The sequence below is a fragment of the Sinohyriopsis cumingii genome, chromosome 7, assembly GCF_028554795.1.
Source record: "Sinohyriopsis cumingii isolate HCF-2022 chromosome 7, ASM2855479v2, whole genome shotgun sequence".
Taxonomy (NCBI): domain Eukaryota; kingdom Metazoa; phylum Mollusca; class Bivalvia; order Unionida; family Unionidae; genus Sinohyriopsis; species Sinohyriopsis cumingii.
This window is the reverse complement of record NC_142967.1, coordinates 55,567,340-55,593,618: the sequence shown is the minus strand read 5'-3', so window position 1 is coordinate 55,593,618 and position 26,279 is coordinate 55,567,340. Positions and strand designations below refer to the sequence as shown.

Genomic DNA, 26,279 nt, shown 5'->3' with positions numbered 1-26,279 from the left:
GAAGATTACAGTTATCCCTGATTACTTTTGGTATTTGTGTGTAACGTTGAGTAACATAAATGACATCAGTGTTTTTATGACGACCCCGGGAAAATATTCTTGCAGGATTTTTTTGCTTGTCCAGCATCACATCATCGTACACTACTAGGTTATTTATTTCACCGTCGAGGTCTTCAACGCTGGGAGCTTCTTCGATATCAGTGATAAATTCAACTACTTCCTCACCGTCTTCACTCAGCGCTTTTGCACTCTCATTAAAATCTTTTATAACATTATAGCATCGCTGATCGTCTACAGATGGTGCTACCAAATACAGCTTATCCCACTTCATCCACTTCATAATCAGGTTCAGCAACAACTGCGTTTTACCCGATCCTGACGGTCCAATGATAATCATTCTGATAGAATTTGGCAACACCGAATTATGCTTGATTGGCTCCCTTCGCCGCGTCGCAGAAAAGTCTGTAATTTCCATTTGTATACAAAGAATAATAATTATGGATCTATATTGTGTGAAGTGTCGGGCACGAACCCCTACGAATGATCTAACAACGGTTACAACAAAAAATAACAGACAAGCACTTTCTGGTAAGTGTGCGCAATGTGGCACAAAAAAATTTAGATTTCAAAAAAAAAGCCTGACAAAGTCAGCGGAGGTGACATCGCAGCAACCCTCGGACGACTTCCAGGTACCCCTTGGGCTAAATATCCCGGAGAAAAGCATCTCCCAGGATACAATTACTGCGGTCCAGGGACACGACTAGATATCAGACTTGATGAACAGTCTAAACCAAAACCGGGAGAGTATCCGATAAACGCTATCGACGCAGCGTGTCACATACATGATGTTGCTTATCGAAGTAAAGATCTGCAAGACAGGCATATCGCGGATGTGAAATTAATTCATGCACTAAGCGCCATAAAAAATAAATCATTTAAGGAGTCACTCGCTAATTGGTTAATAAGATCAGCGATGAAATCTAAATTAGCATTAGGCGCTGGATAATTAATAGAAATGCAAGCATTTCCAATGGAAGCGATTTATTATTCCCCGGCCGGATACTGGAGAGGTAACTCAGCAATTAATAAACTCGCCAACGCGGCATCAGTAACACGCGAGGTTGCCAAAAAATGGCTGTCAAAACAAGCAATATGGCAAATCTACTTACCACCACCTCGACAAATCAACTTTGCACATTTTGATGTTAGTACCCCCAATGAAGTTCATCAGGCTGACATACTATTCCTGCCTCATGATACTGTCCGCAGAAAAATATACAAATACGCGCTAACAGTAGTTGATGTTGCTAGTAGATACAAAGAAGCAGAACCGTTAGCGACTAAAACAGCGTCCGAAGTCGCCTCTGCGTTTAAACGAATTTATCAGCGAGGACCTCTAAGCTGGCCCCGATTATTACAAGTTGATCCTGGTAAAGAATTTCAGGGCGCGGTGTCATCACTGACAAAGCAGCATAACGTTACCATACGACGAGGACATACTGAAATTCATCGGGATCAGGCAATTGTTGAGCGATTTAATAGAACACTCGCTGAGAGATTATTCGGATACCAGTACGCGAGGGAATTCATTTACGATACGAGATCTCGTGAATGGGTTGCAAGACTGCCAAACGTGATAGCCGCACTGAATAATGAAATTACCAGAACAACAAACATGAGGCCTGTAAATGCAATCACAAAAAAATATATACCCCGCGTCAGTGAACGTGTTTCAACGCAGCCAACGACGCTAGCGTCCCCACTACTGGGTAATGTCACCGTTAGGTATTTATACGAACCAGGCGAACTAGAAGGAGGAAAAAAAAGAGCAACCGATCCCACATGGAGTGTTACTACACATAAGATATCCAGCATAACCAGATCAACTGGGAGAAACGCAATCTACAGATTAGATTCGACTGCTCCTCAACGCGGATTTAAACGCGAGCAACTTCAGGTGATTCCCGCGGATACACAATTACCACCTCGATCACTTAAATAACTGCAGCAGCACCTCTGCGTCGATTACACTCAAGACAGGTCAACATCACATTTTCACGCGTATGACCGCGATTACTATCTATTCTATCTACGGTAAATTGCCTTGGATTATTTTTCGAATACTGCCACAGCAATAAACAATTACAACTCGCGCAGTGATTATTCTGCTGTTGTTGTAATTGTATAATAAATGTTTCGTCGAGATCAAACTCGTTGCCATTTTTTTTGTCGCTCTGTTTGTAACCGGCTAATTTCTTTCTTATTGTATCATCAGCGATTGATCTGTTGATGCTGTCGTTGATAACATCATCTAATACAATTCTTCGTAACTGACCTATCCTTCTTACTCTTGACACGGCTAAATAAACTAAATTTGACCACTCGATGCGATCATCAACAATCCAAACTGTTGTATCTGAAATAGTTAGTCCCTGCGAACTGTGGATGGTCATAGCGTATCCTAGCGTCCACGGGGATTTGCTCATTTTCAGTGCCTGTTCAACAGCATCGATGTCAACTAACACAATATCATTTAATACTAAATTCTGTTTTTCCGATCTCCCAGGTATATCAACGTCGGTATTCTGCAATCGCGTATCAGCTGGTCTATAACACAATGGCACTACCAGCATTGGAAATTTCTTCTGATGTAACTGAAATAACCGCTGCTGAAGTGTGTCCCTGACTATCTTTCTACTTGCCACTATGAGATCACTTGGTTTCCACGTTTCCCAAAAGTCGCTCAGCGAAGTCTCTGGAATTATTTCACGCATTATCTCACACTGGACTTTATTGGTTTGTAGCCTGATCAACGCCTTAAACTCTTTCAGCGTTTCATCGAGTGCTCTAACATCGTTAGTTATTTCCTCATAATAATCTACAAAAGTTTTCAGCCACGTGTGTGGAGATTCACCTGTAAATGGCGGTGGTTGACCATGATCGCCGCACATCACCACTGCGGTATTTTTCTTTAGCAACCAATCCAGAAACTGTTTTAATATATCCAACGGGACAGTGTCTATCTCATCCCAGATTATTATTCCAGGGATATACTTCGTTCCCATTCGCGTAGGTGTCCACGTGCCGCCGCTGTATTTGAAAAAACTGTGATACGTGCACGCGTTAACATCCCGTTGTCTCATCTCCCTGGCAAGTCTATGTGTGGGTGTTAGCACAATCATGTCAGAGTTTCTAAATAATTCTATCGCGCGAGTTGTCTTACCGGAACCACCAGCCCCGTTGAGATAAACTGTTCTATGTCTCACAACAGGATCGTGCACCGGCGGCAGCGAAGTTGTCGTAGAAATTGAAAATTTCCCAGATATTTCTGCGCCGCGATATTCATCCTCGATTTCAACATCAGCTGATTCACAATATCCATGCAACATTTCATTTTTTATTCTCCATGAACCCCACGATGGATCATTCGGTATAACCTTATTCAACGCCGCTAAGTGTTTTTTATCGATATAGAATGAATCCGTTGCAACTCTCACTGCGTCAACGGGAAACCTATTAATCATCGACAATAGGTTTATTGATACATGAGCGAGCATCGAAGATCTCAAATGTGTGTACTGAGATGATTCTCCGTCGATATAACTAAAAACAGTTCCTAATTTTTCCCCGTTTGACAGAAACACATCTTCGCGGGTACAAAACGTATTATTCGTGGCGGCATCAGCGACAATAAGATCCAATTCGGCCTCGTCCATGATTAATCGACTATGATGTAGTTTATGATCATACGCTCCACCTTGAGTAAATTTTCCTATTATTCTTCGTCCTAGATCTTTTGCGGTGCTTTCATCAGTTCGGGGAGCTCTTTCGATGATAGTGTCGATAAACGATTCTGGATATTCTCGGAAATTTTCAATTTCTACGGTGACTTGCGGAGTTGGCAACCAAACTTCAGTTTGACGATCATAGCATATAATCGCTTCACTGACCGTCAGCGACAGTAGTATTTGACTGTCAAGCATGTATCGCAATAACACTATCGGTGCCCATCGCTTCTCAACGAAATGTTTACCAAACCAAGCATAACACACAGGATGTAAACCCGTAGCGAGTTTAAACGACGACACACAAGCAACCCCGGTCAGGTCAAAATCAGGCAATGGTCCGTTTATGGCAACTCTTGTCATCGAGCTTGTAATATGACCAAACCGTTTAAAATACTCACTACATTCTCCCCGCCCAAGAAAACTTCCTGGATAACACGCCGTCATATCCACGGATATCATATCGCGGTGATCATACTGGGTATTCCACAAACCACCGTGCCCGTATTCGATACAGCTCTGTTGAATATCCTCGAGAAAGCTCTTCGGGGTTGGTCTCCATGAATTTCGTTCTCGGGCTATATGCGTGACAACACCCGGGACAGTAAAACACTGCGTCAGTAACGTATCAGTGTTCGTCGCATGATATTTTTCTGCGAGTTTTTTCATTTCGTGATGTAATGCCGCCGTTCTGTATACCTCCCCGTTGGGTTTCACAAACTGATCAAACTCTCCCTCGAGGTCACTTCGGAATAACCACACCGACACTGGATCGGTTTTACTTATCTGATAAATAAAATCAAACATAGAAATGCTGGCATTTCCGCTCGTGGAACCACTAGCATTTTCCAATTCCGGATAATACTTTACAACACGATCTCGAGGAAATATCCTAACCGAGTCAGTCCAGGCGTGACTGTTATGATCGATAATAGTTATTGGTGCTCCACGGGAATCATATTTACTCTTGTACAATACCTCACCGGTCAACGATGAAACCGTTATAGGAAATTTTAGTAATCGTTCGAGCTCGGCAACATCATTTATTGACGCTCCTTCATCCACTACTTTTGCCGCCCACGCTGCTATTTTAGTCTGTCTTAGCGGTGTTAGGCCGTTTCCTCGCATTGCATTTTTAAAATGTTCCATTACTCGCTCGGCTACACAATTCAACCCTGTGGATTTTATCAATGACTCTGACATCTTCATCGGTTTGAGTTTATCAACGCGTGGTTTCTTCATCGGATAAATTCCATAAATGACTGCGGTCACAGGATACGCTCTGGCATAATATGGTATATCAATCCCAACAAGTACTCCCGGGTTTGAGTCTTTGGTTACGACGACGGTTTTCCCCCGCCGGGCATCAAGAATAGGGTCTAGTTTGTCTCTGATAATCCACGTTGTTTCACCTGTTTCCGTGTCGTCGACGCCAACGATAAATTTTATCTGAATGAAATATTTTTTATCATCGAGATACCCAATTATGTTCGACGCGATTGTATCGTTGATGGTACCATCAATGATGGCATTTTCAGAAATGATTTTATACGAAGACCACACATGTGCGGCACCATCACGACGAAACTCTTCTTTGGCGTTCTTGATAACACCAATTACGAGTGTGAGTTCTCGTCGTCGTCGATCAAAAGTTAACCGGTCAAGATCGAATCGACCTCGGGGAAATTGGAGATTTCCAGGTTTTATTCTGGATAGTCTTTCAAAACTCATTATTATAATTAAGACAAGTATTTAAATAGACAAATATATTATATGCACCAATGCAAGTGGATTAAACTAAATTCATCAGCGCCGTGTAGCAAACCATGCAGACACGAATACTGTGGACAACATGCTCAACAGGTCCGCGGTGGGAGTCTAGGACCGATACCGTGTATCAGATGCGGCATTGGAGTACGAGGAAAAACGCAATTATGTTCAGCGTGTGGGGGGAAACGCTATCGAGAACTAAAACGGTATTATGATAAAAAAAATCCAGACTCGAACACGTTCTCGGAGCGTGATTACATAAATAAGTTTTCAGACAAATTATGAATTAGACAAATGATTTGCTTATAGTATAATGAATCAAGAATTCGTTCCCGAACAAGAATTTGTTCCCGAACAAGAATTTGTTGCACATCCAACTATTCCAAATTATGAGGCAAACCGAGATGGCACGGTGCGACACTGCACGCGAAGACGACCAGTTGGTACAGTTGATAATGCTGGTTATTTAAGATTTACTGCCACGTGCTCAAAGAGGTATTTATGTCATCGTTTCGTCTATGAGGTTTTTAACGGAGTGATCCCTAAGGGTTTTGTCATTGATCACATTAACGGTAACATACTTGATAACTCTATAAACAATCTTCGCGTGGTCACTCAGAGCAAGAACTGCCTACTGGGTAACACAGGGCGTTGTAAAACAGTTGCAAGAAGAGCTATTAAATCTATAAACGCAGGTGAAGAAATTGTATTCCAGTCAATAAACGCCGCCGGTAGGTATTTCGGTATTTGTTCACCTGTTGTACAGCATGTCGCAACCGGGATCTGCAAAACAGCATTTTCAAAGAAGCTCAAACAGAAGATTTCATTCTGTTATATAACTCTTATCGCTGACACAAACGACGATAACTCCTCCACGAGTGTGTAACGCTTTGCAGAGTTGTCGTCGTCAGAGGATTTGCTCCCCTGAGAAAGCCACCTTGATAAAATATTTTATCGAGTTCATAACATGTAATCATTTATTTACCGTAGAATATATATTTTTTTACAAACAATATCCTCGTTTTACTGAATATATCCGACTGTTTTGCTCTTCTGTGCTTGTTATATGACCGCGCTCGAGAAAACATACAATTAAAATATTTTAAACAAGTCCCGCCCACTGCTAGAGCGAATTTCCAACTCGCAAGTAACAGTTGGGTTATATACGAAATCGCTCCCTAAGACCTTTGGGTCGATCGAAAGTCAGCACGCGCAAGCAAAACCATAAATTTAATCCGCCAATGGCGGGTGTCTTTTGTGCACCATCCAATGGTCGATTCAATGGATGGTTTTGCTCTGCTGCTGACCGTAGAAAATGACCCACCTGCATGTTTGTGTCGTCATAGGATAAGGTCTTAGGATAAGTTAGGATAAGATTACATGTTCATTGTGCCTTTACTTGCTGTCATACTCGAATCAGAGGTAAAGGTTGTTCTGTGTTGTATCGTCCCTCCCGAGCTTCTAGACCGTTATTTGACGATCTAGAAGTTCCTCATGGGGTGAGTGACCCCCAAAAATAAACAGATAGATGGATGCATAAAGCTCTACGTCACCTGGGTGCCCACCAATAGAAACATTCAGAAAGAGTGTTGGCCAAAAATAAACGGTAACATGAGGTGCCTAAGGGAAAAATCACAACACGAAGGTCTAATATAAGACCAAGAAAAAAAAATCCTAACAAAGGACTCATGAAAGAACCGTAGGCCGGTGAAGAGTACCCAGTAAGTGATAACCGCTCATCATCTATCTGTTTATTTTTGTTTTTGGTGATGCTAGCATCGCTCATGCATTTAAAAATATAAAAATATATAATAATATGAATCACGAAAATATAAATACCATACTTGTTGAAATTAAAGAATTACAACAGCGAGGTTTTAATATTTTACTAGACACTGAAACAATTATGTCAGATTTTGAATCCTTGAATGAGCTATCACAATCGGGGAAGAACAATCTCCCCGCGTGTTATAGGTTCATTAAGGGTTTGCAAGATCGCATTTACAGATCACTTGCCGGGATAACTGAAAATCAGGTATCTGAATTTATTCCACTGTGCCGTGCAGTTGAGAAGATTCGTCTTGTATTGTCAAGCGAGTATGAGACTCGAAAATTAATTAGCACCAGAGTGAGACGGTTAAAAGGTTATATAAAGAATCTAGACACGGAAATGCCTTGCATTTCTGACGAAAATACTAGTATTTGTGACTACGAGGCCGACAAGGAAGTATAAACCGCCGCGTGTGACTCACAGCACAAAGTGAAAGTAGAACCTGAGAAACGCTAGCCCCCCCCCCGGAAACTCAAAGAGTTTCTCGAGTGTAAAGCACATTTCCACGGTAAAAAAAAAGTGTATTATTTTTTTTGCCCGAGCGTGGAAACTCTTCGAGTTTTACATGAGAAGTCCTTAGACTTCCAGGATTTGCTTAAGCGTTTCAACATCAATACAACAATGAGAATAGTTCATAATCTGTTCTCGTTGACACCAAGCTGTGATCATATGATTTTGCTGTAGCTGTGTTAATTGTGACGACGTTAACAAGAAGTCTTCGTCGCCGTACACGTCAACGATTATTTTAACGGGGAAATACTGTTCGTGTGAGTTTCCAAATGCGGTTTTTATTGCCTCGTGAAGAATTTGCTTATCATGAATATGAACTCGTGCGTGAATGTATTCACACATTATATACAACTGTTTTTTTTTAAATGCGTGAGCGTGGAAACTCGAAGAGTTTCAGGATTTCACCAGTAAGTTCACGGAGACAGTCTCGCCACGCAGGTCCAACAACCCCCCCCGTTGGTCGACGAGTTTGAAATTTATCGTTGACAACCACGGATTATTACACCGCAGATAGACCACATTGATTGGTTCTTGCACAATCAGAAAACCAGGGGGGTCTTTTGGTGTGAACGTATACAGGATAAACCCCTGCGTCGCCGTAGTATTATCTGATGCGCTGTAGCTACCGTCGATGACGTCACATACAAGATTGACCGCAATAACATCTGTGATATTTACGATCCCGGGTGAGATGTGTCTGCCATCGGATGCTGTACTGTTGTCGTGCTTGAGAATAACCGGCTGTGGTTTTGTTCGCGTGTACGTGGCAGAAATATCTTTGTAGGATTCCTCGATGAGATCCTGGACTGATTTTCTCAGTGTGTGTACGTTATATCCAGGAAGTTTAAAATCTGAAATATCCTTCACGGGAATACCAAATAGGGTTGCAAAATTCGATCTTTTTCGGTTTCCATAATCGCCCTTGAGATCCAGTAGATGTTGAATTACTTTTTGATTCATAAATTCCATCGTGGATACGAGTTTGTTTAGTTTTTCTATGGTGGTGATAATGTTCGTGCGAGAATGCAAAGCATTCCGAGAACTGCTTGCAGAAACGCTAGCGTTTCCAGTTCCAGGTTTTGTTATATCAGAGATATAATCTTGGAAATGTCCCCGCAACAGGTCTAGCTGTTGTTTATGTGCTTGTTTGATCGGATTAAAAAAATGAGCTTCTATATCTTCTGGCCGGTAATCCCGGCCTCCATACCCCTCAAAAAAAGCTGCCCCTATTATATCCAAGGGAACTTGATCTGATGTTGAAAACCGGGCTTGGCCTGATCGTAATTGATCTGAAAATAATAAATACTCGCCGCGCACGAGGTCGTGTAGTTCTTCCTTCGTGGTCTCGAAATCCGACTTCGATGGTGGCGGTGGACCCGGTCCGACCTCGGGTCGTTCTCGTGGCCATCCTAATACTGTTCGGATTGAGCTGCTATAAATATCCACGGCGTATCCCGGTGTTGAGATTTCAATGACCGCAGACAGCGTTGGTTCGTGCGCGGTCACAGATATTTTGGCTTCCTTGCCGGTGATTCGTTTTATTTGGTGTTGTATCTCATTATTGATTTCTTCGATCTGATAACTCCCAGTGGGTAGCGTAATTGTATCCCAGTCGAATTCGTCAGAGTCGGCTTTGGTTTTCCACGAAAACACAAACGAATTATTCGGCTGCTGACCGGAAAATGATTCCGACCTGATATTGGGCCAGCTGTGATACGCACTGAGCTTTGCTAATGCGATTTCGTTCACGGCAATTGGAGTTGGAAAATTAATGCTGAATTCTGGTGTCGTCGAGGACACTGAGATCATTGTGGTCCTTACCGGTGTTGTGTTTGTGACTATTTGCTGAAGCAGTTCTTGTGGCGTTGCCATCAGTGACATTATTTATTTGTTTAGTTTTCAAATAGTCATTGTACACATCTGACATTAGTTTGAATTCAGAATCTGATATCAACGCGGCGTCGCTGGATTGCGCGTCTAACGATGATGATATCAGCGATGATAATTTCTGGTATGCGGTCGTGGCTGTATTTAATTTTGTCGTGTAATCGTGTAATTTTGTGTTAGCACACGAGGATATTTTTTTTGCTATGATGCCGAAAACTCCTGCTGTTGCTGTAGCAGCGGAAACAGAAATCGTGGCAGCGACTACTGCAGTCACTGGAGTGACCGCTGATAGTATTACTCCCGCGGATGCAACAACGGCGGATACTGAATAAACCATAACGTCTAACACTGTTATGCGTCTGCGGTATTTTTTTACTTTTTGACTGGTTACTTCGATGACAGTTTTTAACTCAGATTGCCACTCACGGACTTGATTATATCGATATTGTTGAGCATCTGGAAATCCTTCGGATTTCAACGTTGACATTATTATTTAAAATCGCCGGCGATTTTCAATTACGCGGTAACCAATTGAGGCGTTGCAGCGACGAATTCCAAACAAAACCAGTAAGATGTTGCTGTTAAAGTATCGTCGGCGGCTTCAAGCATAAATGTTTCCTCGGTTCCGCTGTTTAGTATTACAGTGCAAACCCCGGAATACTTATCGGTGGAATGTCTCCAAGGATATGTTGTGAAGATTTCAAATTTAGCGGCTGAAAACACAGACAACCTGTAAACACCGGTGGCTGTTGCTGTATATTTGATAGTGTTGTTATTTTGTCGTGACCATGTTGCGAATCCCGATGATACCGTGAATACGATGTTGGTGATATGCCCGGGAGTAACTCCAGTGGGAACTTTAATCAGACTGGTTTTGTTAACGATCTCAGGAATACCCGATACTATATTCTGCTGTGTTTGTTTGATCGTGTTAATGTTATTTTCTATTATCTGAACTTGATCTGAAAAACTTTTTTCCGTTCTGACTACACCTAACCGGGTATTAATCTTATTGATATCGTTGGCGTTATTAGTAAGATTTGGTATGATTTCAGAAAGTTTCGTGTCGACGACTGGAGGATCCCCAAAGAACTTATCCACGGCCTCATCAGTTTTTGAGAAGTTTCTTCGAAGTCTTGTAAACGCGCCCACGTGAACATCATACTCTGCACGCAGCGTATTTAGTTTACCGTTGACGATGTCCACGTATTGTTTGTTTGACGCATCCTGGTCGGATTCGGGATTTGCTAACGCGGTTATTTTGTTGCCGCTCATGTCAAGTCCGCCGGTCATTACGTCGCCGGATTTTGTTACTTTGTCGCTGACTAGGTCAACAACGAGTTTGTACTGCGCGTCGACGTATTGTTTGTTTGCTGCATCGTCGTTCGAGGCTGGATCTCTGAGTACGGTTATTTTGTTTCCATTCATGCTGAGTTCGCCTGTCATCGTGTCACCGGCTTTTTTCACACATTTATCAACACCTTTATCAATACTGTCTTTGATGCTTGCGATTGATATATTCGAGTCCTTGATCCGGCCGCCATCACTAAATGCAACGAAGTTATCCTTGGTAGCTCCAAGAACTCTGCGAATTATGTCATTGAACTTAATGTTGCTCGTTCTTAGTTTTCCTTGCTTGTCTTGGAAAATAGCAACTTCATCTGGGTCAACTCCAGCTATATTCAAAAGATTATCGACTTCATCTCGGGTCGCATATTTTGAGAGATCAACATCTGTGCTTGGTTTACCTCCTCGTGTGAAAGGTCTTCCGTAAATATCCACCATTATTCTTATTGCTGTTTTTCAAATGCGAGCATGAAAATGCCTAGCATTTCTCGATGCGGTATATTCATACACTGCTCGATGCGGAGGAGTTGCTGGATTTCTTGAGATTGCATCAAGAACATTTAAAACCTCCCTCCCACAAATGGGCGGATCAATTAATGTTTGTGTTGGTAACGTCGACTGCCACACTGGAACATTATAAAATCTGCTGTTGAGAGTGCGAGGCACTCCGCGGACATACTTGAGAAACTCAACTGGCGGTGCTAAACCGTACGAATCGAAATAGATAATTCCACGTGGATCGATCGCGTAAGCAACCCAGTGAGTTCCCGGACCATCTTTGTTGTCGAGATTGATAATGCCAGTTTCTGGATTATTCGGCCGCGTCGGTAATTGATCTCGCATAAATACTCCTCTGAAATGTTTTACACGCAATTTTTTAACAGCATCGAGTAAATCAAAATTAGAAGCTGGAAGCGTCAACGGCGTTAGAATTTTTTTGGATACCATGATGGTGGAGTTCCCGGTAGTCTTAGACCTGATCCGCGAGTGGATCTCCCCTTTTTTTTCTTGTATCCTTTTCCCGTTGCCTTTTTTAGTGCCATTCCAGCTGCAGTTCCAACTGCACCAAGTGCTGCTGCCTTTGCTACGGCTGGTGCTGCCGCGGCAATCAACGCCGGTATTGCTGCGAGAAGAGGAAATATTCCACCGGTTTTGGTCATGTCCTTGATAGCTGCAGCAGAGAAATTAAGTCGGACACCGGTTTTTGCTGTTAGTGCCTTATTAAAATGTTTAATCTGAGTATTAGTCAACGACAGCTTGTTTGGACCACCAACAAGTTGATCTCGTTTTAGTGTTATTGATGTCCCGCATGTGCTTGCGTTCTTCGATTGCAATTTCTTCGTTTGACCGGAAGTCAAGGTGACATTAACATGACTGTATGACATTATATTTCAGAAACTAATCTAATTGTTACATATTTTCTACTGGAGCGTCAATAACTCTCATTCGTCCGCCAACACCTTCAAGCAGCATTGCTTTATCGGAGAGTATGACAGCAATCGCTCTATAACCACCAGCAGGAGCACCTACACGAGCTCGGAAATGCAGGTCGACAACAGATTGTTTAACCAGATCAAGATGTTCCAGCGAAAAGTAATAAATCGGATATAAACTCATAAAGTCTCGCTGTGATATTTGCAGGCCAGTGTCTACATTAAGGTCGCGCCCCATAAATGACATCAGACGATGATACGCGCGTGCGACACGATGATGTTCGAAATCTATTAATATATCCTCAGATGGCTCCTGATGCCCATTTATTCTCAACGAAACTTCAGAAACTCCAAGTGTATCAAATACCATTGGAGTTCTTGTCTGGTCACTTATTCTAGCACGGTATTGAAATGCAATGAAAATATGTCGTGGTGCTGATACTCCTTGTTGCGATGATATATGCCATGTAAACAACCCGCCGTGATCACCCTGAATAACGTCTGTGGTTGTTGTTTTCCAGGATAGCAGTGATTTACCACCCGTGTCCATAAAAGACAACAGTCGTTGTTCTTCGGTGATTGACGGAGACAACACTGGCATCCACAACCACAGTTTAGTTAGTATTACCTGACCAGCGGCAACAGCAGCATCTCGCCAGATAGCGTCATTATCATCAGGTTTTCGCACAAGTATAACTGTGTGTTTGGCACCGAATATAACCTTTTGAACATCTCTGCAGAATCCAAAGATGTGAGACAATGGAATCACACCTGAGAACTCTTCATCTCCACTTAACATCGATCTACGTGTTGCAAAACCCAAATTAAAATTTTCGTTCATTGATAACACTGCGGGTGCATCTGCTGCTCCTCCTGCAGCTCTTACATCACCCGTGATAACATTCCTGTTCTCGGGGCTGTCGGTTACATCCTTTGCAAACATCATTGATGGTCCGGCTGATCTGGTGTAATCATCCGAGTATCTCGCCAACCCGAGAATTGTTGTGGCAACGTCGACGTTATCATGAATTGTTTCAATTTCTTTTCCATCTATCATATAAATAGCGGATTTAAATAACGCCATAATCCCGTTGTTAACAAATCCAACTCGGTCGCCGATTCCGTAGTTAGTGTTATCATTCTTTAAAAACCTACCTTCAACTTCGATGAAGGCCTCAGCGGGCAAGAAGTATCTGCTTGTATCCTGGACCTGTAGTTCAATTCTTCCCCGTTGGTTAGGATTACGTGCTTCATAAGAATAATATTGAAAATCACGTACAGAATCATCTTTAAGTATTGGTTTAGACATATCAAATGCATCATTGGATTTTCGCACAAACATTATTATTATTCGTGATGATCTAATTAAAATGTTATCGTCACCGGAAACCACTACCAGCTATCAAATTAGCAGTTACACTATCTTGCAACGCTTTGGAGGTAATTCCCGCTGTTGCGATCTCAGCTAATTTCTGATTTACGGCCTTATTTACTACGCTACTAACATTTGCCGGCATAACTTCAGTGGATGGTAGTTTTACTGGCGCGGGCCTCTTAATTGGGGTTTTTTTTTGTATCAGCTGTGCTAGTCGATCCTTAATTGATTGAAATGCTTTTCCGGCAAGACTACCAACAGTGCCAATGGCTTTATCCTTGACAACATCAGCGGCTTTCATCGCGAATTGTTTTACTAACGGTCCAGCTTTCGGAGCGATTCTTGTGACTAAATCCCTAACAACATCACCGACTCCATCTCCGTAAACAACCTCGTATACTGGTAATCGTGAGTTTACTACTCTGACACTTCTTGGTCTGCGAAAAGAATCGTGTAGTATCATTTTATTTAATTATTGTTTCTCTAACTAAATTTACTAGTCGCTGTGGTAACCGTCTGCGAGTTCATCAATGAGTCCCCGGTAAACGCCGATATCCATAATGCCACGCTGAAATAGTCTCTGACAGATATTTGCGGCTTCATTTATAATTTCCGGAGAGTTGTTTCCGGCACGTCTTCCTCCGATGAGAACTTCTAGTCTGGACACATCATTGACGATATTGTCAGGACAGATGTGGTTGTTATATCCGCGACCAGTGTAACCTTTTCCTGTTTTCTTTAGTTTTGCTGATATTTTAACAATTTCATCAAATACAGATCTTTCCCTTTTTTCTATCTTTTCTATCTTAGAGTGGGTACTCTTTTTCGGTATTCCTTTTTGTAATTTTTCTCTTTCATCCCTTAAATCTCTTAATTCATTTTTTAATCCTTTTATTTGCTCTTTCAGTATTTCCTCTTCTGATATATCGGGGGGGATGGGCGACGAAACAGAAGTGGTAAAATCATCATCATCGGGATCCCCCATTTGTTCACGCGATAAAATTTCAGGCACTGGATCAGGCGGTGTCATTGCAGGGTCTATTTTTAGAGCTGGTGGTTTCTTCTCCTGTAGTTTCAACTGTTTTTTCATTTCCTTTTCCTGTATTTTTTTCTTCTTTTCTTCCTCCCTTTCCTGCTTTTTCATTTCCATTTCCTGTATTTTTGCCTGCCTTTCCATTTCCTTTGTCTTCATTTGTTTGTCTCTTAGTTCCTTATTAATCCCAATTATGCCAGTTTTTATAAAATTATAAGTATCATCTTTGTTAGATATTCGAGGAAGGTTTCGGTTTATTTTGTAAACATAATCCCCCCACTCAGCCAGGGTTATACCTGAGGCAGCTCCTGGTTTTAGAAAATTTTGCCGGTTAGGATAATTTAAAACAATCCAAGTAGAAAACTCCCTAAGCTCATCCACGCTAGTAAGTGGAATATTTTTTATATCAGTAATACCATCTTCGGTAAATTTATTAATAAATGTTTCCTTGGCAACTGTCACTACTCCGGCGGCACCTGGATCAACTACAGCACCTTCATCTGCCTGTTGCTGTTTAAGTTCTTCTATTGCTTGAAGTAACCCTCGTTTTGATTTGGTAGGGTCAGCAGGATCAGGTTTTCCTACAATTGCAGTTTTAACTTCACCAGTAGCTGCTGTAATAGGCTTAAATAATTCCTCCGCGGATGTTGCAAACTCAACTTGCGCTTCTTGTCTTGCTTTTAATTTTTCTCTGACGGAATCACGGACAGGAATAAATTTTTTAATCGCGGCTAGTCGTTGTCGTGCCAATCTAGTTGTGAATGCTTCTCCAATATTTGCCATTATTTATTTGTCCACGATTTAATTTCCCCGCGAAAACTCTTCGAGGGATCGGGGACATTTTTTTTTGTCTCGTTTTCTGAATAGAAGGGTTTATTTCGTCGAAATAACGCTTCTATCGAATAGTTTCCGTGGGGAGGGCTTATTGTGCAAAAAGCTTTTGGTCTGTTCGCCCCCTCTGCTGCTGGAGAGAAGCCAAAATGGCTTCGATACGTACCATTAATTAACATCACGCAGATTTGACCTCGCGGCCGTTAGGAGTTGCGATCTTGATTACTAATTATCAAAGGTGAACAAGCTCAACATCTTACTAAGGGAAGCCATAAAGGCTATCAAACTATTTTCCTGCTTACTTGTGTATGTACAGCGATACTGCCACTTGTCAACTGTTACTACATGTACTGTTCAATAATTGTAATCTTAACAATTATCAGAGTGATTCAACCGAACATCTCATAATAACACAGCATTATGGCTAATTGGTTGACATATACTTCCCCTTTTGTATGGATTAAAATTTGAGTCTTTCTCGGCTTTATGGAATAAATGTGGCTTCTGGTGAGGCGTAAATGATATATTAACCATTAACCATAGTGGTACAGAAACGAAAACCAGACATCGGGAAACAGAAATCGGACAACTTAACACACGTTATGAATACAATACTGGTTCTGGATACCTATTAAAATAAAATGCAGCCGCTTGTGAGGGGTAAATTTTATATTATTGAACTAATATGCTGGCCGCTGGTCGCGTTAGCCAGGTGGTCTTTTGTGAGGGGTACTTTTGAATACAAACTCGTCGGTGCCAACGAATTCCGGCCGTATAGAGTGGGTGGCCGCTGGTCAGGGGGGCCGTTCAAGAGGGGGACTACTGTACCTTCAAAAATTAAGATATCAGTAACCAGCCTTTTATTTTTCTTCTTCTTTTATTAGAACGTTATAAGTGGTCATTGTTACAGGGATTAAATGTAAATAAAGGTTGGTGGAGTTTATCCTCATTTTTGTGTTGTGGTTGTTCATAGCAGTATAGAAATGCATATTTTGTCAAGACACCATTATTATCACCTTTGTTATTATTATTATTGTTGTTATTGTTTTTATTATTATTATTATTATTATTATTAATGTTATTATTATTATTTAGCTTGTGAGAAGGGCAGTAAGGAACCATTAGATTCTATCAGCATCAACGATTCCCAGTTGGAGGATGATATCCATTTGGTTTCCAACATTCAACAATGGCTCGATCTTCGTGTGCATGGCGGACGATCCTGGCGACTGCCTCTCTGTTTCAACCCAAAGGAAGGAGAAGGATGAAAATATGGCTCAACCAGGTGTCAGGCATCTCCCATCAGTCCTAACAATAGGAGGGGTACATCTTCCATAGATAAGAGGGGTGTGATCATTCAGTCCTGAAGTAATCATCAGCATAGATATCAATATCGGAGTTTTAGACAATCTGGAGACAAAACAGACAATCACAACATAGCCCTAAATGTCTGATTTTTAGGCAGCCAGGACCAAAAACAGCCAATCACACAGCAGTTTTATTTTCATGTTTAGCTTACATTCAGCATTCTTGTGAGAGAGACTAAAATATCTAGCTTTTGACACAAAGGAGCAAAGAAAGTCCACTGGAAAAGATTTAATATGTTTTATCACACAAATGAGGTGGACATGATTTGAAAGGGACTTAAATCTGCATTTTGCATACTTTAAACATGCATACACAAGTGCATTCTTGTTGGCTTTTTGGTCATTGTAGAGTGACATTTTTTTTGTTACATCCTGTATGATTTATCAATTAAATTTCTAAAAAAAGATGACGATGGTGCAACTTTTAATGGTTCAGCATTTTTGTCTAATAGCTAGCATTGACTTTTACAAATAAGCTTCAACATTTTACCCCTTGATTACTGAAGAAAAAGTCCTTGTAGCCTTTCACTTGTTTAGGGTTATCTTGGTGACCTCCTAAGAAAATCTGGATAGAACAATGGATACCTTGAAAGAAGCACATTTTGTCAATGTAAATGAGTATATATGTGGTATTTTCTCTGGGATACATGATTGTTCACCCCGACCCCCAATTCAATGAATCCAACCTTCGAAACTGAGTGATATCATGAAAATTGCAATCACTTTGTTCTGACTGCAATTAAACCTGTAATATTCATTAATATTTACAGATCTCAATCAGTTCATGCGTGTGCTTGACTTCTGGATCAACTGCCACAATCAAGCACTTACTGCCATTTTGCAATCGAGCATTGAGATGCTTTCATTGATTATCTTGTTATCAAAATCATTTTACTAACTGAACTTGCCAAGACTGTACAGTGGCAGACATTTTGTATTGGTATTTTGGTGGTACGGTCTCTCCAGTTACCTGCATTCTAATGAATGTGATGTAGTACCATTGTCATATAATGATCACTTCTACTGTACTGATAATGTAGATATAAAAGTTTTATCTTTTATACACATTTGTTGAAACATACTATTAGGCCCTCCAGAATATGCGTGTTTCCTATTGCACTAGTTTTAAAATTAGGGTGGGTAGTTTTTTCAATTTTTAAAAAAAACCATTATATATATTAAACGATTAGTGTATATGATGCACTATGTGCTCAGGTACTGGGATAAACCAGCTCAGTTAGATTTTTTTTACCCTGGAGGAAAGAAGTGCTAAGGTCAACAACGAAAAACAGAGATGGTTGGCAGACCTGAAACACACTTGTTTTTGGCCCTAGGAGTTTACTCACAGTTACTGTTGGCATATAAAAATTATGATCTTACATATCAAAATAACCCCCTTAGGAAAATACCTGAAAGGGGAATTCCCTATCTGTGTGACAATCCTGGATAAAGTTTGGCGTGTAATTGCATATGTTGATTATTGATGTTATGTCAAATGTTTCACTAGATTAAAACATTTATGAAATTAGAAGTTTATTTCCATTAAGTTAAAGAAATAAAAGTTAATTAGTTAACATCCACATCTCCCACTATTATACTTTTCTTCATGGCTGCAGTCCTTCACATATATGCAGATAAGAGGTGCAGATACTGAATAGTTTTATATGTTCTACATAGACTGAATATTTCTTCTTGTCAAAATTTTACTATTTGGAGGGAAGCATGCTTCTCAGTATTAGATAATTATAATGTAGATTAAATATTTATTAAGACATTGCATCAAAATGGCTTTGGAGTTGACGCTGACAAAAAAAAGATAGAACGAACATTCTTTTTTTAAACAAGCAGTTGAGTCTAAAAGAAAAATTCTTGTACGTTAGAGAATTAGATCTAGAGTCTTCCTGTTTACCAAGAGAATAGAATAGAATAGTGCTTTACACTTAGCCATTCTCAGGATCTGAACATATCAGTTTTGTTGTGCATGCAAACTCTGAAAACTATATCACCAGTAGTTGAGATACTTTTTCAATGTTTGATAAATTTCTTTAACTCTAGATTAAATTCTTTGACCATGAAAGTACAGAGGAAGAAAATTCAGTACAGGTCATTACAGATTGTGATACAAATGGTTTAATTGTTATATTAGCATAATGTGAATACAACTGTTGTAAGGTTGGAACAATTTCAAAACTACATGATGTATTACACTTTACAGGTGTTTTAACACCTTTATATTTACTGTCAGTAATAAATGCAGCTAGAGTCTGACAATGGAAGAAATCATACAAGTGTTGTTACAATTACGCCTTTATATTTACTGTCAGTAATAAATGTAGTTAGAGTCTGACAGTGGAAGAAATCATACAATTGTTATTACACCTTTATATTTATTGTCAGTAATAAATGCAGCTAGAGTCTGACAGTGGAAGAAATCATACAATTGTTATTACACCTTTATATTTATTGTCAGTAATAAATGCAGCTAGAGTCTGACAATGGAAGAAATCATACAGGTTTTATTACACCTTTATATTTACTGTCAGTAATAAATGTAGTTAGAGTCTGACAATGGAAGAAATCATACAGGTGTTATTACACCTTTATATTTACTGTCAGTAATAAATGCAGCTAGAGTCTGACAATGGAAGAAATCATACAGGTGTTATTACACCTTTATATTTACTGTCAGTAATAAATGCAGCTTGAGTCTGACAATGGAAGAAATCATACAAGTGTTGTTACAATTACACCTTTATATTTACTGTCAGTAATAAATGTAGTTAGAGTCTGACAGTGGAAGAAATCATACAATTGTTATTACACCTTTATATTTATTGTCAGTAATAAATGCAGCTAGAGTCTGACAATGGAAGAAATCATACAGGTGTTATTACACCTTTATATTTACTGTCAGTAATAAATGTAGTTAGAGTCTGACAGTGGAAGAAATCATTATTCAGGGTACAGCCTATGGCTGCCATGGGTAATGTTAATTAAAATGCATCTTAATTCATTATAAGGCAGTCTGGCTATAAAATGGTTAAGTCTTTGGCTCAATGGACAATGTTACAGTGAGGGAATACTGTATCATACTTCATTATAATACAGTCTGACTATAAGATGGTACAGTCTATGACTGCCATGGACAGTGTTATCATCAGGAAGTACTACTGTACCACACTTTATTATAAGGCAGTCTCACTATCAAATGTTATGCTCTATAGCTTCAATGTACATCATTATAATAGAGTAATATGTCTGTAAATATCAAATGCAACTGACATTGTTGCATATGTTTCAATCTGTTCGTGGTTATTGGTGTACAATTTTAAGATGAAATAACTGATATATTTTGCTCAAGTAAAAAGATCAACATTGAACTGATAAGGAACTTTACAATTTTAAAAAATAATATTTGTGTTTCAAGTTTCTTGCAGTCATAACAACCCATATACTGTTCATTGTTGCTGTGAAGAAAGCAGTAATCTTTGAGGACATATCTGTTTGAGAGTAATTGTCTTTCTTAATTCGACTGATCATATCCCAGAAAAGCTTATGTGATTCATCCTCTGTCTAGTGTGAGTCATTGGTTATCCATCCATTAGAGTGAATTTGTTATCGCTTCTTCTAAACTACTTTAAGGATTCCCATGAACACAGTCATCCCAAGGTCTGGTTATTCCTAAATGGTAATAGTGCTGCTTGACCACCAATATGGCCACCACAGTGTCCATCTCGTAAATCTTAATATTGCTACTGCTCTTGATTGACTGGTCAAATCAACATGGCAGTTCATACTGATTTGAGTTGTTATGATGTCCATTTGATCCTAAATGTAATTTTATCGGAAGATGTCCATTATGGTCACCACTGCAGCCATCTTGAAAAGTTTGTTATTCCTACTCCTCCAGAGCAGAAAGTCATGTCAGTATGGGCTTTTTGCCCAAAGACTTCTTATTGTATTTACTTGGTCTTCAGTGAAACTTCACATGGTCTGACATCCAATATGGCCAGCCAGTGGCCATCTTGCAGATCTTTGTATTGCTGCTCCTCCTTGATGGAAAACATCATATTGAAATTGGGATTTCACTAGAAGACTTCATATAATGTATAGTTGGTCCTAAATGAAAGTAGTGCTTTTATGATATCCAATATGGCCACCATGGCAGCCATTATGAATATTTGGTATTGCAACTCTTCTTAAATGGAAATTCATATAGTTGATTATTGTCTTCAGTTTCTCTTTTACAGTAGACTAAATTTGGGTTTACATTTATTTGTGATAAAATGGTCAGTATGCCTGACACTTAAGTTTTATATGTTCTTGTAGTGTTGGTTTCATTCAGTGGCATATTTCATATTGATAACTTTAGTTTGGACATTGTCAGTTTGGTCTTCACACCTACTTTAGCAGTAGTATAATGATATTCTGCAATTAAATATCAGAACCAGTCTGAATGATTTGGCCCATTTACATATTTAGGGCAATCATTGTCATATTTGAAATTTTGGTGTAAAGGTCGCTTCAGGCATTTTTTTAAAAAGAAAGTCTAGAATATTTTTCAGATTTTCAGATGTAAGGTCATATGAATAAATGTATCTCATTTCAATGATACATTTTTTGTGTCCAAAACAATCTTTGCATTATGAGACAGTATTGATACTGGATCTAGGTTTCATTCGTAGAAAAATTCCTAGTGACAATTAGCACCAGCATTACATGTAAACAGTGAAAAACCTGTTCTAGGTTTACAAGGAAAAAACCCCAAGAAATACCTGAAATATAATCAAAATTCTTTATTTGCAAAAGTAAAACAGAAACATTATCAGTAAATTGTTCTTTTTTGCAATCAAGGATACAGTGAAACCTTGTTTACCTAGACCACTTCTGACAAGCATTGTCTTTGCTGTGTCCCATTGATGTGAAGTCCTGACAATTAGGGGTTTACATTTCCAGAAAAAATATTCTGGAAGATTGAAAATTTCATTAGAAGATAAATTAACTTGTCTTAGAAAGGTGATTATTTTGACAGAGAAAGGTAATTATCTGACAAGAGAAAGGTACGTGTAATTATCTGGACCGATAAAGGTAATTATTTGGGCAGAGAAAGGTAATTATCTGAACAGAAAGGCAATTACCTGGACAGAGAAAGATAATTATATATGAACAGAGAATGGTAATTGAACAGAGAAAGACAATTTGGACAGAGAAAGGTAATTATCTGGACAGACATAATTATCTGGACAGAGAAAGGTATTTATCTCAACAGAGAAAGGTAATTATTTTCTTAATGTCCAGATATTTAGATAAGTTATGATGGTATATACACATGTAGTAAATTCAAATTTCAATCTTTTTTATGGCTTAAGCATGGGCATATAAATTAATTTAAACTCATAATTACTCACAAGTATTTATTGTTTGCATGATCTGTTAATAGTCAAACAAATCTGTGATATTATTTATTTTATACTTCTAATTTTATTTCAGCCTCATTACAGTTAATTTATTTATTGCTTTTTATATATACACTAGTGAAGAGAATGTCAGAATGATGTAAAAGATTGTAATGTTTACCCATGTAAAACATATCCAGCTGATCTGTTGGTGCATTTTGAATGACAGATCTCGCTCTGCTCTGTTTTTATTCAGTTTATTATTGCCAGCAAAGCAACATATGTTCTGATTATGTGACAAAAGATGTGGGTCTATACAGTTCTCCTAATTACTGCCAATAGATGGCACACATTCTAACTATATGGTGACAGATCTGGTTGTATATTCTGCCTATTACTGCCAGTAGACATCACATATTCTTTTTATATAATGACAGATCTGGATGTACAATGTTCTGCTTATTACTGCCAGTAGACATCACAGATTCTTATATGACAGATCTGGTGGTACACTGTTCTGCTTAGGATAATCTGTACACTCAGATGGATTAGTGTAATGAGTATGCAGATTATTTAGTGTATGCTTTAGTGAATAATATGGGCACATAATTAGTATTTCCATACATTATTTTCTTTGTAATGAAAGGATATAGTTTGTGGTAACTTTTGTGTCTAGTGTTTCTAAAGGTATATGGCTAAGCTTTCAAACTGTATGTTGTCTTTGAATACTGGATGCATGCTTACCCACATGCCAAGATGTCTGTTGTATAGTTGGTAGAAATTCTTTTACCTGTACTTTACTGAATATTATGTGAATAAATATGCAGCTTTATAATTCTGCAGGTAAGCAAAACTTTTACATTTACAATGTACAACAATGTATATTTTAACATTACTATGTAGAACAATGAAAACTTTCACATTTACTATGTAGGATAATGTGTACTTTCACATTTACTATGTAGGATAATGTGTACTTTCACATTTACTATGTACAGCAATGTGTACTTTCACATTTACTGTGTAGGACAATGGATATTTTCACATTTACTATGTAGAACAGTGGTGGGTATTTTTACATTTTCTGTGTAGGACAATGGATATTTTTACATTTACTACATAGGACAATGGGTATTTTCACATTTCCTATGTAGGACAAAATATACTCTCACATTTCCTATGTAGGACAATGGATACTTTCACATTTCCTATGTAGGACAATGGATTCTTTCACATTTCCTATGTAGGACAAAATATACTTTCACATTTACTATGTAGGACAGTGGCGGGTACTTTCACATTTACTATGTGGGACAATGGATATTTTCACATTTCATATTAGGACAATGGATACTTTCACATTTCCTGTGTAGGACAATGGATACTTTCACATTTAGTAAGTAGGACGATGAATATTTTCACATTTAATATGTAGGACAATGAATATTTTCACATTTACTATGTAGGACAATGGATATATTTTACTAAGTATGACAATGGATACTTTAACATTTACTATGTAGGACAAAGTGTACAGCTTTAGTTTTCAATCCAGCTTGAGCACTTTTGTTCAGATTAACATTATATGCATATCAGTATATCTATACATTTTGAATTGTCATACATCCACTTGTAATAATCTCACTATAAAGTTGAACATTTTCATTATTCACTGGTAGAGTTTATATCATTCACTTCTTAAATATGTTAATTTTTATTGTCAAGGCTGACTTGGCAGTAGCTCAACATAGTAATGATTTTTGGCATCTGTGTAAATGTCTGTATGTCTGTATACTTGGTAAATAAGCTTCTGTTATCAAGATCTTGGGTAAGTTTGATCATGAGCAATACCTGAGCATTGTGTATTTTAATTAGACATCTTGGCATTTGATTGGCGGACCTCACTTTCACTCTAGAGGCAGTATTTCTGATTGGATTTTGATCTAATTTGGTATATAGGCTTATGTCATCAAGATCTGAGAATATTTCAGTTATGAGTGATATTAGTATAATTTATGTTCTTTTAGTATTTTGAAAGCTGATAGGCTGACCTTGTTATATCTAGGAAGTCTTTTTTATATCAGATTTTAGTCAAACTTACTATATAAGCCAATATCTACACGAACATGGATGTGCTTGACTATGGGTAACATTGTTGAGGTATTTTTATTTAAGCTATTTGAGTGATACCAGACCCACATGGAACTCTTGGTCTTTATTTTAATCCATTTCATCATTTTACATGGAAATTATCTCTTCAGTGTTATTGTCATATGTTTAAATTATTATAATTGAGAACTTTGTCATAATTACATCAACTTTGCTAATAAATGTTAACATGCTTTTTGATGTAAAGGTATGATCTTAAAAAAGTCAGCATTATAGAAAATAATTGATTGGTAAATTGTAAGGATCGATAAGAATAATTAATGAGAGAATGACTTTTTTTCAAATAACACTTGTCAACTCAAACAATTGTTTCTGATTGGTTAACTAATATTATGAAATTTTGGATATCTGCCAAAGCTGTACTAGTTCACTGACATTTTTCATTTTGCTCAATTGTAAAATTTTATGCTTCTGCCTTTCTCACTGTCACATAGTGGAAGGACATGCCTGCTTCAGAAATACATATTTCTATATAATAGAAGAACATGCCACCTCAAATACATAGATTCTATGTAAAAGAAGGACATGTCTGCCTCATACATTGATTATATATAATAGAAGGACATGTCTGCCTCAGATACATAGATTATATATAATGGAAGGACATGTCTGCCTCAGATACATTGATTCTATGTAAAAGAAGGACATGTCTGCCTCATACATTGATTATATATAATAGAAGGACATGTCTGCCTCGGATACATAGATTCTATGTAATAGAAGGATATGTCTACCTCAGATACATAGATTCTTTGTAATAGAAGGACATGTCTGCCTCATACATTGATTATATATAACAGAAGGACATGTCTGCCTCAGATATATTGATTATATGTAATATAAGGACATGTCTGCCTCAGATACATAGATTCTACCCTTCATATTAAGAAGTGCTGTTGCTTCAGGGTCTGTACTTTTCATTTTACTGTTATCCTCAGGAAGGGTGGTCAGACACTGATCGGACGGTATTATCCATTGACAAGTCAAGCAGAAGTGTGCATGGTTCGGATGATGTTTGTCTTGCATATGCTTTGATTTTACCGTGAGATTGTTATCTCTGCTCGTCAGAATTATTTTGTATCAGTAGTGAATAAACATTGTACAAGACAATTCTTGTTGGTTTTAATTCATCTTATTTCCATATCTTTTGATAGCCCAAAAAATTAAGAACCTTTTCGTGGCTTACTGTAACTTTGAAAAACTTTTCGATCTATTGATCGATTGTTTGATTGAGATTTCACTGTTAAGAGCAATCAACTATATCTATCTGTCTGTGCTTGCCTGTTCGTCTCTATTCATGTATATCAAATTTGTCTGTCAATCTCTATCTAGCTTATCCATCCAACTATCTGTCTATCCCTTTAATTTATATGCAGCTTATGCTGATTTTTTTTAATGCTTTCATATCGTGCATATCAAAAGCATTTGAAAATTATTTCAATAACAGAAATAATCAGCATATAAAAATAAACCCATAAGCAGTTTTAGTCCCCACTACATCTTTACTTTCCCGTTTCTAAAAGGCAAATTTAAAGACGACTATCG

General features: G+C 38.5%; 1 protein-coding gene across 2 annotated transcripts in view; it reads left to right on the top strand.

Moving 5' to 3' along the window:
- LOC149795296 (uncharacterized) overlaps positions 1-25,844 on the top strand; it is a 132,571-nt gene extending 106,727 nt beyond the window's left edge. For both annotated transcript variants that reach the window (XM_089965021.1, XM_089965022.1), the window contains exon 10: positions 16,898-25,844. In XM_089965021.1, the coding sequence (XP_089821147.1) occupies positions 16,898-17,070 (173 nt within the window). In that variant the 3' untranslated portion in view covers positions 17,071-25,844. The remainder of the gene's footprint in view (positions 1-16,897) is intronic.
- Positions 25,845-26,279: the final 435 nt, after the last annotated feature.